Source organism: Cydia strobilella, chromosome 25, assembly GCF_947568885.1.
Source record: "Cydia strobilella chromosome 25, ilCydStro3.1, whole genome shotgun sequence".
NCBI classification, from domain to species: Eukaryota; Metazoa; Arthropoda; class Insecta; order Lepidoptera; family Tortricidae; genus Cydia; species Cydia strobilella.
In genome coordinates, this window is record NC_086065.1 from 6,825,665 (window position 1) to 6,840,637 (window position 14,973).

The window sequence follows — 14,973 nt, forward strand, 5'->3', positions numbered from 1 at the left end:
ATCTTTAGATTTTAAATTTTTATTTGTACAAATAGTTTGCTTTAACCTAGGGAAGAGCGGTGCCTCCCGACACAGGCAATTTTTTGCTTACCGGGCGGCTCCATCACCTAAATCATGGCAATTTGTGTTTAAAACAAATAAAGATTTTTGTATTTTGTATTTGTATGTTTCGGTCCAATATGTTTGAGTCTCACGGGAGTTTTATAGTTAAGATTCATGCTACTTCATAATATAATGAGGTTTAAATGATGATAATGATGATAAAAAAACGTCATAGGGGCCATAATTTGATACAAGAGGCATAGCTGTGCTTACTGCCTAGTGCACACTACCAATGGGGTTGGCCGGTCGAAATATTTAGCAGATGGCACCAGCATAGCTTGCCCTGTCAATCCCTAGAATTGTGTCAAATTTTTGTTTTTTTAAATGCCCTGGATGCCAGCCCTTTTAAGCCAAATCCCATCGAAAAAGGGGCAAGTTATGATGGCGCCATCTCTGCAAACCTTTGACAGTTGCTAACCCCTTTAGACTAACCATGTCAACCTATTATGGTGGTATCACAAATCCTAAAGTTCTAAATATTATTAAAACACGTAGGTATTTTTATTACCTTGGCATTGAGCTATATATGAGATACTATCACTGATAGCATTTACTTGCTGCCGTATTATTTTCCTCTTATAAGTAATAAAATAATTGCAAAGGGTGGTTTATGTAATACCTCAAAATTCCATTTCTCTAATACTTTCACTACAATTCTAGGATTTATGATTAGCGAGGAAATCAGTAATAATAACTTAAGACGCATGATGAGTCAACAGAAGCCGAGATGAACATTTGATTATGAGAAAGACGTGTCTAATGAAAATAAATTGTGTTAGTCACAAGGAATTTCACATATCATGCTGATGCACCATCACTACTTAACCACATACGCTTAAATCAGCAGATTATGTTAAACAAGAATAGCATGACTGCTAAGATTTAAAATAAAAGAAAGAAAAAAGCAGGTAGACTAAGAGACCAACTTTTAAAGCCCATTTTTCTTGTCCTATGCGAATGAAAACCTGTTATTAACCACTTACCAGTTTTTGTGAGATGTTACACATAAGTTCATTACAAAATATTAATAACCAATCGAGTTTTCTAATAAATCACGAACTTCCGAATTTCTACACAAAATTTATGACAGGACAGCACATCACATCACGAAACGTCAAACTTTTGTCGTTTATCGTTTTTTATTCCAGTGGCCCGTTGTTCGTGGCCAGCGATACCGTTCCGTTTCACGGTCGGCGACTTGATCTCAATAATCTACGATTGGCATTTCAAATTACACATGTCTTTCAATATTTTTGTTATTACAGGCTCACTGAATTGTATGTTATTATGACCGTGATTATGACGAATGCCTCGGCGCGTGTCCGCGAGTGGACTGACTGGCGACAATGACCGGTCCGTGCATTACTGCGTAGGCCGCGAGGCCGACATATCGTTTTGCATGTTTGCGCAGTCTTTTTGTTTGTAAATTGCATTTTGCAAGGCATTGTATGCTATACATGGCATCGATAATAAAGTCGTTATGTTTATCTCCATTTCATTCAACTTACGTAATATTGGTTACGTAATATAGGTATTTAAACGTAGACTTTGTCGTCTTTAGGTAATTAAGGGGTATAAATTTGCCAAGCTAGGATTGAACCAGAAAGAATAATTGTTATGTCCACTGATCTGTTTGTAATCTATGCCTATGCAAGTATGCATGGTACCTATGCATACTAAAAAATAAAAATATGTCCTTTATCTTAGCAGCATTCGTTTAAAATTGCATGTCGCTTACAAATAGTTAGCGAGCTGCAGACGCTAATATTTTGGGATGCTGATTCAGCCTCTTGTCCCACTTTAGGAGTAACAACAACCTACGCTTATGACGGACTGGTTAGAGTTGATTGCATTGTAAAATAAAAATAAGTTTGTCAAAGGACTGTCTCATTTCAAACATAGACAGAGAGAATCATACTATCTTTGTCTTACACTAGTACTAGCACTCAAAAGAAAAGGATGAGTATAGTTTTTTTCGTTCTTATTTACTGACAATTTGGTTTGGCCAACTATACCTTCAATACCCTACAAAACAAATGGGATAAAATGTTCATAGCGAGTAAAAATATTTTTTAACTTAATAAATAAAGTCCACAAAGATAAAATAATGCGTGAGATTGAGATGAGACAATGACGTAGCCATACTAAGTAGATGTCTTCAATCAAACTAGAGACAATGGAAAAACTAAAGCAAACAACACAGATTCAACGATCACAGAAAGAAAAGGTAATAAAGAAAACACAGATTCAAATGAAAATGATAAGTTTACATTTATTAACGATAAATATAAAATGACAAGAAAAATACATATGATTAAATATATGATATAGGTGCGAATAAGAGAGAATATCGACGATACTGAAGATTAATAGATATGATAAAACATCGATAAGAAAACATGCTTGAACAACATTTAGCTAAAATTTACCTGAGAAGTCTGTGCTAGCGTCCACGTCTAGCGAGCAACTGCCAATCGAGTCCACGGATTTGTCCATGACTTTAACAGTCAGTTCCTTGGCACAGGCTTTTAGCAAGTCAGATTCCTTCACCTCCACTTCATAAGCACCTATGCTGTCCAGATCATTATCAATAATCCTAATTTCATTAGACTTAGGAGAAACGGTCGAGCTAGGTAGTTTTATGTCAGTTTCATCTGTGTTAATAGTTAGAATAGAATCAGGCTTCAAAGTGAGATCTCCAGTTAGATTTTTATCTAGAATAAGCGTGCTTTGACTGGTAAAGTTGCTGCGTATAGGCTCAATATATTCTACGTCATCATCGTCGACGTATATGTGATTGGTATGTCCGCTGGGGCCTTGTACGTCGGTTGCGTCTTTAGGGACCGCGTCTATAACCGTTTGTTTATTTAAACTCCTATAGAAATGGCTTTCTAATTTCTCCAACTGCCTTTTAGTATCTGACTGTTTTTTCCGAACCGAGTCGATGATCACAGGAAGATTGAGAAGGTCTGGTGTTTTCTCGCGATTTTTGGACAGATCACGCCTGAAAAGCGGTGAGTCGTCGCTTTCCAACTCAAAACGTTTATATTTAGAGGAGCAGTAGTCATCCACGGATGACGTGTCAGACTTTTTATCAAAGAATGCGTCTAGGGAGAAAAACGATTTCCGCTTTTTCTTAGGTTGGTTAGTCTTATCAAAATTTGTATTTACGAATGGATCACCGGTTTTAAACTGCTGCACGCAAATATTACTAGTGTTCACAAGGGATTTAGGCCGAGTTTCCTTGGGCAGACTTAGCGGCACTCGATTGGTTTCTATCTTACGAGAATCCAAGCTGAGAGTCTTCCGAAATCGCTCATTGAGATTCGCGAGCAGGAAATGTCGGCGTTCAGTCGATTTTGGAGTGATATGGTAGGAATTTTGTTTACTTGTACAAGGTTCAGTATCAGGAATGTGCTCGGTATATTTAAACTCGATATCGCTCTCAGAGTCTTTTCTCTCAGTGGTAAAGCTTTCCGAAGTTCGGTCGGGCCGATGGAAAGAGAAAGAGCCTCGGTTGGATGATCTCTTTCTATCACAGATACAATTTCCGACGCAGCTGAGTCTGAGACAGTTTTTGTCTTCGGGCTCTAAAGACACCTCATGTTTGTCTGGAATGTACCTCTCTGGTCTTTGCTTGTGTGTCTGCAGATCTTGCCTGATCTTTTCCAGCCTTTCGTCTCCATGGAGACCGCGGGTGTACTTTGACTTGGGGGGTCTGAAGAACCGGATGGAGCCAGATGTGTGAGGTTCCGTGGATCGTCGACGACTGAACGGTGAATCGGATATTTTATTCACGCCTAAGAGCAGGACGGGGGATTTCTTGTCCTCTTCATCAGGTAAGTCGCTGGAAGAAAGAATAATAGATTAGATACTATAGTAAAATTTAAGCATGTAAGCATATATCCCCATTACCATTATGTTCAAACATTTTTAATACAGTAAACCTGAATTGAATGTATTCAACACAGTGATTAAACACGTGATATATCTAATACCTATAATTTGTAATATTTTTTATCGGATTAGCAGTAAGTGCTATTTCTTAGCCCATAAAGCCCAATTTTGCAGTAATTATCAACTGATTTAATTATGATTAAATAAAATATTAACTCTCTCTACACTTAACTTTCTTTTCCAAGAAATAAACGGTTAAACGAAAGTGTTTCACTGGGAGAATGATCGGTTCACATGTTTTCTATACAAACTGCCTATTGTTGTTTTTTGTTAAGTAAATCTATAGTTTGTCAAGGGACTGTCTCATTTCAAACATAGACAGAGAGAATCATACTATCTTTGTCTTACACTAGTACTAGCACCCAAAAGAAAAGGATGAGTATAGTTTTTTTTGTTCCTATTTACTGACAAGATTTGCTTGACTAGCTATAGTTAACAATACCTAGTTGAAAACGATGTTTGTGAAACGGAACCCATTAAAAAACAATTTACTTACTGTTATTTTTTAAATTCACAAACATTGCTGCCAACTTTCAAAACTGGATTAAGAAAAGCTTTAAAAATACAGACAAAGCATACAGAACTAGAAAAAAACAAAAACATACTTACACACAAAACTGTTAAACGTATAATTAAAACACACATGATTAGAAAATGAAATTAAATATTGAAAAACATAGAATAACAGTCATTAATTCATTATAGCCGATTTGCTGTTGCATAATTCCGTGTACACACTGAATATGAAATACTTATTATTTTTAAATAGTTGCGAAACTTAGAAACTTTGTATATACTCTGGCAACTTTTTTATTTCACGAATTTTCTACTGACAAATTTGGCTTGCCAGAGTATAATTCATTAATTATTTAGACGCCAATGACGGATATATCGGCACCGCAGGTCCAACACCAAAGACTGATTAATCCGTCACAGACCGCAGAGCAACATAGACCTACGTCATATAGTTACAGACGCGCCACCGAGCGTCCCCCCCGGTAAGAGAAAGAATATTCATATAAAATTTGGTCAGCATAGGATTTTTTCTCTTTCACTCTTATAAATTTCGATATTTCGCCATCGCCTCCTACCTATGATGCCACCCGGTCGGTGATAGGGACAAAGCATGGCAGCATGGCACTATTTTCTCTTTCCTCTTATAGGAATCGCAATAAGACTATCTTTCTTTATCAAAGAGTGTCAGGCTCTTGACCTATGTGCATGTGCATAAAGTTCAATTTCAGTTTTGACACTTCGGTGACAAACGAAATGAAGCGCTATCTGTCTCTATCGACTCTCTGTCTCTGTCTGGGTAGAGAGAAAGAAAATATTTAGAATAGTTAATCGCTAATAGTTTTCTAATAGCGTTTCATGACTTCTATAGCCGTAACAGACTACCGCACCGCACCAAGGTCGCGGTACGGTGCGGAACAGTCTGTTACGGCTTTTAAAACAAATGAAGCTGCCTGCAAATAAATCAGAAACTTCTACTGATTGTAATTGAAATGACCGAACCAATGTAAGTACCAATTATTAAAACGAAGCAATGCCCCGCACCGGGTCAAGTGCCCAATTTGGGGGCAATTATAAAACCAGTTTATATTTTATGGAGCACTTTGGATTAGACCAATTTGGTCAGACGGGTATGCTGCGAAAATATTTTTGGACTCTGGTTTTAATTTGGTCTCCAGAGCTCAGTTGATTTGCGTTTGAACTTATAAACTCAAGCGGTATTCAGAATTTTTGAAGTAAAAGTTATGTATGTGTAGGTATCTAACATTTTCTTTAATCTTTCTCTAAATACATTTATTTACATACAAGATATATACAGTGGTACTACGTAAACGAAATTAATAACTAGCTTAAATCTAAAATAGGCCCTTGAGGTATTGTACCAAGGATGCTGGCGGCATTTCCCCGCTGTATCGCAATGCTGATACGTTGTGCGAGAAAGCCGCCAGCTCTTCGGTCACCAGTTACGTCAACCAGACGCTTCGCGATTTCTGCAAACAACTTATGCGCGCTGGGACCCCATGGACCTAGAGTTTCAACTCCAAATGGAACGAAATGATACTCTCTACCGAGGCTCTTATATTTATTACGTTTTAAAATTTCGGCGCTTTCCGCCGCTCCGCCCGCTTTTACATTAGTCCGTTGGAGGTGGGACGGTGCCAGTGTGTCTACGCAGGTAGCATCCCACACCAACATCCGTCCCAAGCTCCAAGGAACCAAGGACATCCCATCGGGCCTCTTGCCATCATCTCTGATAATGCCAGTCGGCTCAAGAAGAGCGGGTACATTGATGGTGGCAAGAGACCGACGGATTATGTCATTAAGCGACGCATGTCTTGAAAAACGGCCGGCACTTTTTTGACAAGATAATCCATGGTGTCCCAGTCGGTCCACGTCCGTGCCACAAGAGCATATGTGTGGCGTACACACCGAAACCCCGAGTCGCAAACCAGTCGCCAGTCTAAGGGAGGCCGGATCCAAGAAAGTACCAGTATTAGGCGAAGGATGGGCATGTAGCCAGTAACCCGCTTCCCGGGCTCCGACCGCCAAAAGCCTCGCGCGGTCTGGACCTGTACAGTTGTTTAGGAGAATATTGTAAGTTAAATCACAGTAAACATTATCCCAACTCCTTTGTGAATTTGGGTTGTCTGGAAATTGTTTTCCCGGGCAAGCAATTTTAAAAGCATTTTTGGCGTCCTCAAAGCCCGCAATCTCACAGTTTGTGGGCAAAGCCCTTAAAATATTTCCTATGAGACCAGACGTGCTATGAGTGGACGCCAAAAAGGCTGGGGAAGCCACACTGGAAATTTTGCGAATTCCTAAACCTCCAAACCGAATAGGGAGGGACGCTTGAGACCAGGAAGGCTCACTTAGCTGAATGTTTAGAATAGTCTCTAAACTAATTTTGATCAAATCATCTAAAGGCGACAATAAATTTTGATGTTTCCAAAAAGGACAGCAGCGGAGCACATATGTAAATTTAGGGACAAAAAGACAAAATTTAAGAATCACAAGAGCATAATGAGGGCTAATTTCGAGTAAGTATCTAACTACATCTACTCGTATCTTCACAGTGGCGCTGGCATGGCACAGTCGTTCCAAAAAAAAAATTATTACCTCCCTTTCTTAAATCAATGAGTAATCAGTGAGTGAATAAGAATCTGTGAGTGAAAAGGACCAACTCCGCAAAAGGATATTCAATCGTCATCATTTGCTGTAAATCATGTATTATACTACTCTTTGCGTAAATCCCACTTTTATACAGTGTACAGGCTACACACGCCCCTATACTCGAAACTCGACAAGAAGAAGATTGAAATTACATATATGCAGTATCTAACATTATTTCCGTAACTAAAAAATTATGGTTCGTTGTCTGACATTTTTTTTTTTTAAATATAAAATGTCATTTTTCATGTTATTTTTTCCAAATCGAAGAATTCATAGCAGAATCGAATATAATGGGTGAGACAAGGGTGAGACCAAAGCAAATCGTCTCCGTTGCCTGGCCAACTCGAAAGAATGGGTGAAGATTGTGCTGTAAAGAGGGCATACTCGGGTCGACCGACTGGACGCCGTCCTGTAGGTCAATGTCATCCAAGTATCGGTGGGCGGATAGAGTGGAGGCAGAACTTCGAGAGCACGGCGTCAGTGAAAATTGGCCTGAATCCGCGCAGGACCGGCTAAAACGGCGCGTGCTCGTATTCGAGGCCAAAACTCATTTTGGGTCATCGCCCCGCCGTAGTATTACAAAATGAATGGTCAAACTGCCGGAAAATAAGCTACGCTACGTCTTGAATTTCGATTTTTCGAATACAACCGTATCAAATATTGGAAGAGGTGAATGGTTTCGAAATATCGTTCATATCCGCTCATTCAATGCGACTGCGCATTGGCACATAATTCACATTTGCACAATCGAAGTTGAATAGATCAATGTGATTCAGCCATCAGCGATAGACCACACACGTCTAATGGCCTCTCCAAACGTCACCAACACGGCGTTCGCGTTTGCAACGAGATCGCCCACGTAGGACACTTCAGGCCGTAACACACCATCGCACCGCACCAAGGTCATTTTGCGACGCAACCATAAGTAAGAGCGAGAAAGAGATATCGCTTTCTCGCGAGGAGGATTGATTCACCCCGCGCCGCATCGCTTCGCTTCGCGTTCGCGTGTTGTTCGCCTACGTAGTACGCACTACGCAGCCCGCAGCGTTACAGGCGCATTCGTGCATCAACTCTATTGTTTCTAGAGCAAAGAATATAATACTCACTATTCTAGAGTTTCTAGACACACATCTATTCCTAATGTCGATTTGTTGTGATCATCTTGCATAATAGGAAGTTTTGCACAATCGATGATCAATCGATTCGTCCATAATCGATTGTGCGGCGGGCCGTTAAATTCGCCTTGCTTTCTACCGTTTAATTTGATTAGGTTATATCAGTTGTTTTTTTATGGGCTTGTAACATGACGTGATTGGCTGTAAAATACTATCGAGTAGATAGATCATACATCGTAAGATGTTAATCATTTGCTCGCACAAAATCAAATAATTAAAACTCTAAAGGAATCACGATGTAAAAATAGTTATTTGTTATACAAGGGTGCAAAGTTGTATTTTACTTCTCGTGTGTTGAAACCACTCGCTACGCTCAGGATTCTATTTTAGAACCACTCGCTTCGCTCGTGGTTCAACTATAGAATCCTTTCGCTTGCTCGTCTTTCAATTCCACACTCGCGGGTTAAATACAACTTTGCACCCGTGAGTAACACAAAACTTTTCCCCTCACTATAGCGAGGAAAGTGCAACATCCACAGGCGTTAGATCATCTTCATCACTGGAATCACTATTTTTTTTACGGCAATACGATATTATAACAGAAAACTCTGGAAGTTGTGTATTTTTACGTATCGGAGTCGGCGAGAAAAATTTTGTTGACAATGTTGACATTTCTTACTATGCGTTTTGAAATTGCATCGACTCAACTTGTGCGTTCAGAATCACATTCAACATCATTTAAAAAAACAAATGTTTCTTATGGAATTTAAGGTTTATGACCTAAAATCATTAAATAAAGCTAAATTTGGTATTTTTTATTAAATTCTCAAACCATTTATTTAATGATAATTAATATCGAACGAACCATTATTATGAGCGTTTTACGTTTTGTTATCTGTCAAAAGCTACTTAAACAAGCTCCATCCAAGGTCAAATTACTTTCCCCACTAGTGGATAAAATGCGTTTTTCCCCGCTTGTTTTAAAGGATAAAAGACGGCTTTCCGAGCTAGTGAGGGGAAAAAAAATTATAATTAGATCTTTACAACAGTATTAGGGCACCTGGTGCATTTGAATGTCATAAGTTTAGCTATCTTTGGTTTAGCAAAGAGGATATAAGATATAGCGGTACTGTCATAGTAAATTTTGTAACCACTAAGTTCACGGCCATCTAATGAAGATTTATAAAAATACGTTAAAATGTATTTAAATATGGATAAATGATTTTTTTTTTGCATTTTTTATTTTTATATGATTTTGACCCATGTTCTTTCACTGATATGCGTTAAAATTATAAATAAATTATAAATAACAAATATGCGTCACTGATATGCGTCACAAACAAACACCCAAATAACAAACGAAACCGTCAACGCCCTCTATACGAGAGTAGGCCAAAGGTAGTGGCGCCATCTGATCGAGAATCAAATTTTAGTGATTTTCGAGGCACGTTTTTTTCTATGACTGTATCCATCTATTACAGAGTTATATCTATCTTTGAGTTTAGTCAGCAAGTCAGCATCATAGTAACAGATAAAATAACTCCCCAAAGTATCTGCCATCCTTGAATTCTTTTTCATTCAAATACATAGAGATATACATAAAGTTAAGGGGCCCACTCACTATAGTGTGGGCCAATGATAAATGCATTTTAACGGAAGACGTCAATACGAAAAGAGAATTTATCACTGGCCCACCCTATATTAGTCCGCCGGACGATATCGGCCTGTCAGTTAAAACAAAAATTTGACAGTTCCGAACAACTGACAGGCCGATATCTTCCGGCCAAGGGCCTGACACTCTTTGATAGAGAAAGACAGTCTTATTGCGATTCCTATAAGAGGAAAGAGAAAATAGTGCCATGCTTTGTCCTTATCACCGACCGGGTTTTTTTTCATGGTCGGGTTATGGCAGCATAGGTAGGAGGCGATGGCGAAATACCGAAATTTATAAGTGAAAGAGAAAAAGGATTATGCTGCCATACATTAACCTGTCAATACATGAATATGTCTCTCTTACCCCTGGTCGCTCGGTTTCATGTCTATGCTTCCGGCGGACTGATAGTCAGTGCCTCAGTGGGCCCCTTTAGAGTCTAAAGTTTAGACCAAAAAAAAGTCTGGAGAGATTGAGACGCAGTGCCAGTGTTATTTGTACGTCATAATTTAACATTAGTTTGACATTTAAAAAAAACACTTGCTATGGATGGTATAGAAAGGATGCCAATCTCTTATGGCAGAATCGTTGTAAAAGTAACCGCTTTCAGCTTTAAATAATAGTTCCTAATCTCTCCGGTGGCGCTAGTTAGGCTCTGGGACATGAGTATAACATGAACCATATAAGGCAACAAATAACCCGACCAAATTACGTAGGTTGTTTTTGGTAGTATTTCGGTGTATGGTGGCGCCGCCTAATTACTGTTTTTTGATGGACACTTTTCATACATAGAGATTTGGCTCCTTTATATAGTCTCCATGGTTTGACTCTAGGTATCTCTATGGTTCGCGTTCAAAAGTATATTTTTACAGTCTGATAGAGAATATTTAATGCTTTTTGTAACTTTTTGCTTATAAATTGTAAACTCCGATTACGCAGCGCTAATTTCAAGAGATACAGAATACAGGTAGGTATTGTATTTTATGTTTATCCTTTTCTAGTAATTAGATTACTGCTTACAGTTTGTCCAAAGTCCTAATACATATATGTATTTAAGAAACTAACAGCCCCAAATTATGTATTTTTTTGGATTTTTTCTAAACTGATGAGTGCGATAGTCAAAAACTAAAGTAGCAGTCATATTAATAAATTATTTATTACGTGTTGTGGATATGGATTAATAACCAATTAACCATAATTCTCATTCTGACAAAATCAAATGTATCTTATTTCTAGGTAATAGAGTTCATTATTCATTTACAACATCCAATTCTAAATGATGTTGACAGGAACAATCACACAGATGGGATCAAGGAATCTCAGGTACTAGTAAAATAGACTTTATACAAATCGTTTAAGGTTGACAATCGAATGACTATACCTGCGTAATATTTGGGATCAACGAATATCACGTACTAGTAAAATAGACTTTATGCAAATAATTTAAGGTTGAAAATCGAATGACTTTATAAGTAACAGTAAGTAAGCCAATGAAGCGATTAGTCGGGTGACGATAGAAGTAGGGATGGGAGTGATTTATGAGACGTCATCGATAGTCGATGTCTGTTGTATCGATTATTGTTTTTAGGGTTCCGTATCCAAAGGGTAAAAACGGAACCCTATCACTAATAAGACTTCGTCTGTCTGTCACCAGGCTGTATCTCATGAACCGTGATAGCTAGACAGTTGAAATTTTCACAGATGATGTATTTTTGTTAGTACGGAACCCTCGATGCGCGTGTCCGACTCGCACTTGGACGTTTGGTATGACGGTTTTTTTTAGAAGTAATGTTTTGATACGAATGTCTTTGTAGACTTTTGTTTATAAACAATGGACTTTATTGTGATAACAATACGCCGTGCCAACATCGCATTTCAAATGGTATTTGAAAAGTTATGTTGGGAAATTAAAATAGACTGACAATAAGATTATAGGCATAACTAACCATAACATATATAAGCTCGTAACTACGTCGTAAAATATTATTTTTTAGGGTTCAGTTCTGTACCAAAAAGGTAAAAAAGGAATTAGGATGAGTTGCCTAAAGGTTTTTTGTTGTTAACTGAAAAAAAAGGATAATCTTGTAAACTCCGCGTATTTTGCCTTTACCTATGTTATAGTACCTTTTTATGCGTTCTTACTTGTAACAGGCACCACTCTTTATAAAATGGGACGATGTAGGGGTTCCTTTTTTACCCCTACATCGTCCCATTTTATAAAGAGTCGCCCCGAATAACATTAACCATATATTTTGGTTCCTGTTACAAGTAAGAACGCATAAAAAGGTACTATAACATAGGTAAAGGCAAAATACGCGGAGTTTACAAGATTATCCTTTTTATTTCAGTTAACAACAAAAAACCTTTAGGCAACTCATCCTAATCAATCACAAACCGTTTACCGTCAGTTTTCGCGTACATTGTTATTACCATCCTAGCCCAAGTTAACTATGTAATGGAATCTAAGATAACTAATTTAACCATCTTCCCGGTTTCCGATGAAGCTGGCAGTGGAGGTGACAATGCAATATTATGGTACCATCGAGCTGATCTGATGATGAAGGCAGGAGGTGGTCATAGGAATTCTGTGATAAAACAACGCAACCTAATTGTGTTTAGGGTTTTTAGAATTGTCTCGATGAGTATTAGTTGCCTGTGGAAAGAAAAGTACAGTCAGCGATAAAACCTTGTACCAAAAATAAAATTTTTGGCAAAAATTTATTTTTATAATATTTTTTACTCGCACCTTTAGGAACAGCCAACTAAAGAAGTTCACGGCTTCCAAGAATTAAATGTTTCGCTTCCGCTGCCCGTCCTTTACGTATCTTCTGTCTAAAAAACTTTAAGAAGTTTACGGTCATGCCCCGTGACGGTCATACATCTATCGATATACGTACACATCACTACAACAATACCCCGTTGGCCAGACGCAAATGGCCCCATCGCACGCGTTCACATACTATGCTATGTTATTACAGACATATGTACTTAGCATATCGTAGTAGCAACTGAAGTATGGCAGCTACTAACCATCATGAGCCTAATGTCCTTGCAATAAGGTTTACGAATAACAATAGATGATGGCGCAATGGTTTGGCAACGCGATGGACCATATTACCATTTAAAGGTGGGAGCACACCGCCGCTTAAAAAACGGTGATGGTACGGAATCGCAGTGACGCATCGTAAGCGTATCGTTTTTATCGCATGCTCTCCACATCGCTGCTTAAAACAGTTAAAACACTACGATGCGGCATCGCAGTGACGCGTCGTAAATGTTTTATCCATAGAAGATAGGATCCTATAGATGTGGCCTACCACGTGCGCTCGTGAGGGACAGAACATACGCAATACGACAATATGATTGGTCGAGTAGATTTTTAGCCCACCATAAACCATACAAATTTACGGTGGGGAATAATAGTTATTTGTGCAACAAGAGAGGAAAGTTGGTTTTTCTTGCGAGTGTTTATTTTGAGTCCCGAGAAAGCGAAAGATTCTAAGGTAGAATCTTGAGCGTAGCGAGGGACTCAAAAACACGAGATGTAAAATAACTTTGCTCTCGTGTTGCACACATAATTTTTCACCTCAGTAGTGAGAACATATTAAAGGTTAAAATGTATTTCGAATTACACAGAATAAACAGAAAAAAAAGTATTATAATATGTACGATACGATAAGATACGATACGATACGAGACCGGACCGGACCGGACCGTACCGTACCGTACCGTACCATACCATAAAAAAAATGTAATAAAAGTATGAAGTACATGGCCTTCACTAAATTAAAAAGCTACATTGTTTCACTCCCTGGAGTGAGGAAAGTCGCACTTTCCTCACTCCAGGGAGTGACGAAAGTAGGCTTGTTCGAGCTGCTGAGGTAAAAAAAAAAGTGAGACTGTAACGAAGACAAACAATAATAACAACGAAAAAATAAACAATATTAACGCTGCTCCTCCTACTGAAAGATACATAAGAATATTCCGTTCTGACAGTTCCCCCCATCACTCATGCCTAATCCAGTTTTATGCTAGATTAATGGTTTTATGCATGCCCTCCTAGTAAAATCGTAAAGTTTACGGCATGTCACTCCGATTCCGCACCGTCAGCGTATTTTGAGCAGCGGTGTGGAATGGATATAGCACGCAAAAAAACGGTACGTCTGCGATTCCGTAATACCGTCACCGTTTTTTAAGCGGCGGTGTGGTCGCACCTTAATACAATAATTGCTTTCTAAACATTTGAGCCGTCTGGGCGAGTAAGCGTGTCAATGATGGTGTTGTTGATTGACAAAGCATTTGGAGTCAGACTTACTCGCATTTGAGATCATCTGTAATGTTATTAAATTTGATAGTTGTTCAATGCCGTTACTGCCGTCAGTGTTTTTTTGTCTGGTTTAGAATTTATGAAGACCAGCCGGGCTAGCACATGATTGGCACGAGAGTATCTCGCCGCGACATAGACTACCTGTTCCCCTTTAATTCATACAGTTAGTAAAAGACGGGTAGTCTATCTCGCGGCGAGATACTGTCGCGTCAATCATGTGCTCGGCCTACAATACCTATAGGCTATAACTATAACGTTATACAGTTGAAACTTTTTACAGATGATGAGGTTGCCGCTATAACCACAGGGCGGACACGCTATACATCAAAAATCACTTGCGTTTCTATGTGTGAACGGCACGTCTGTACACGCGTCATGTGTCATAGTGTGAGTGAGTTGCTTAAAAATAGTACTGAGCGGCCGGTAAACGGCCGTTAATCTGCTGTCGCGGGGCGAGGTAATTCTAATCGGGGCGGGGCGGTGCGTGGCCGTTCTGTATGATAAATACTATTACATATTCTGTGGCTATAACTTAAAATTAAAAGTGCTTGTTGCTATAATTTAAAAGTGCTAGGCCTATTTGAATAAAGAATATTTTGACTCTCTTGACTCTAACAACAAATACTAAAAACAGAATA

General features: G+C 38.7%; 1 protein-coding gene across 1 annotated transcript in view; it reads right to left on the bottom strand.

The window, feature by feature from the left end:
• The window catches only part of LOC134752787 (uncharacterized), a 46,846-nt gene that overhangs the window by 14,664 nt on the left and 17,209 nt on the right, over nt 1-14,973 (bottom strand). Inside the window, exon 3 of the mRNA XM_063688492.1 lies at nt 2,532-3,949. Within this exon, the coding sequence (XP_063544562.1) occupies nt 2,532-3,949 (1,418 nt within the window). The remainder of the gene's footprint in view (nt 1-2,531; nt 3,950-14,973) is intronic.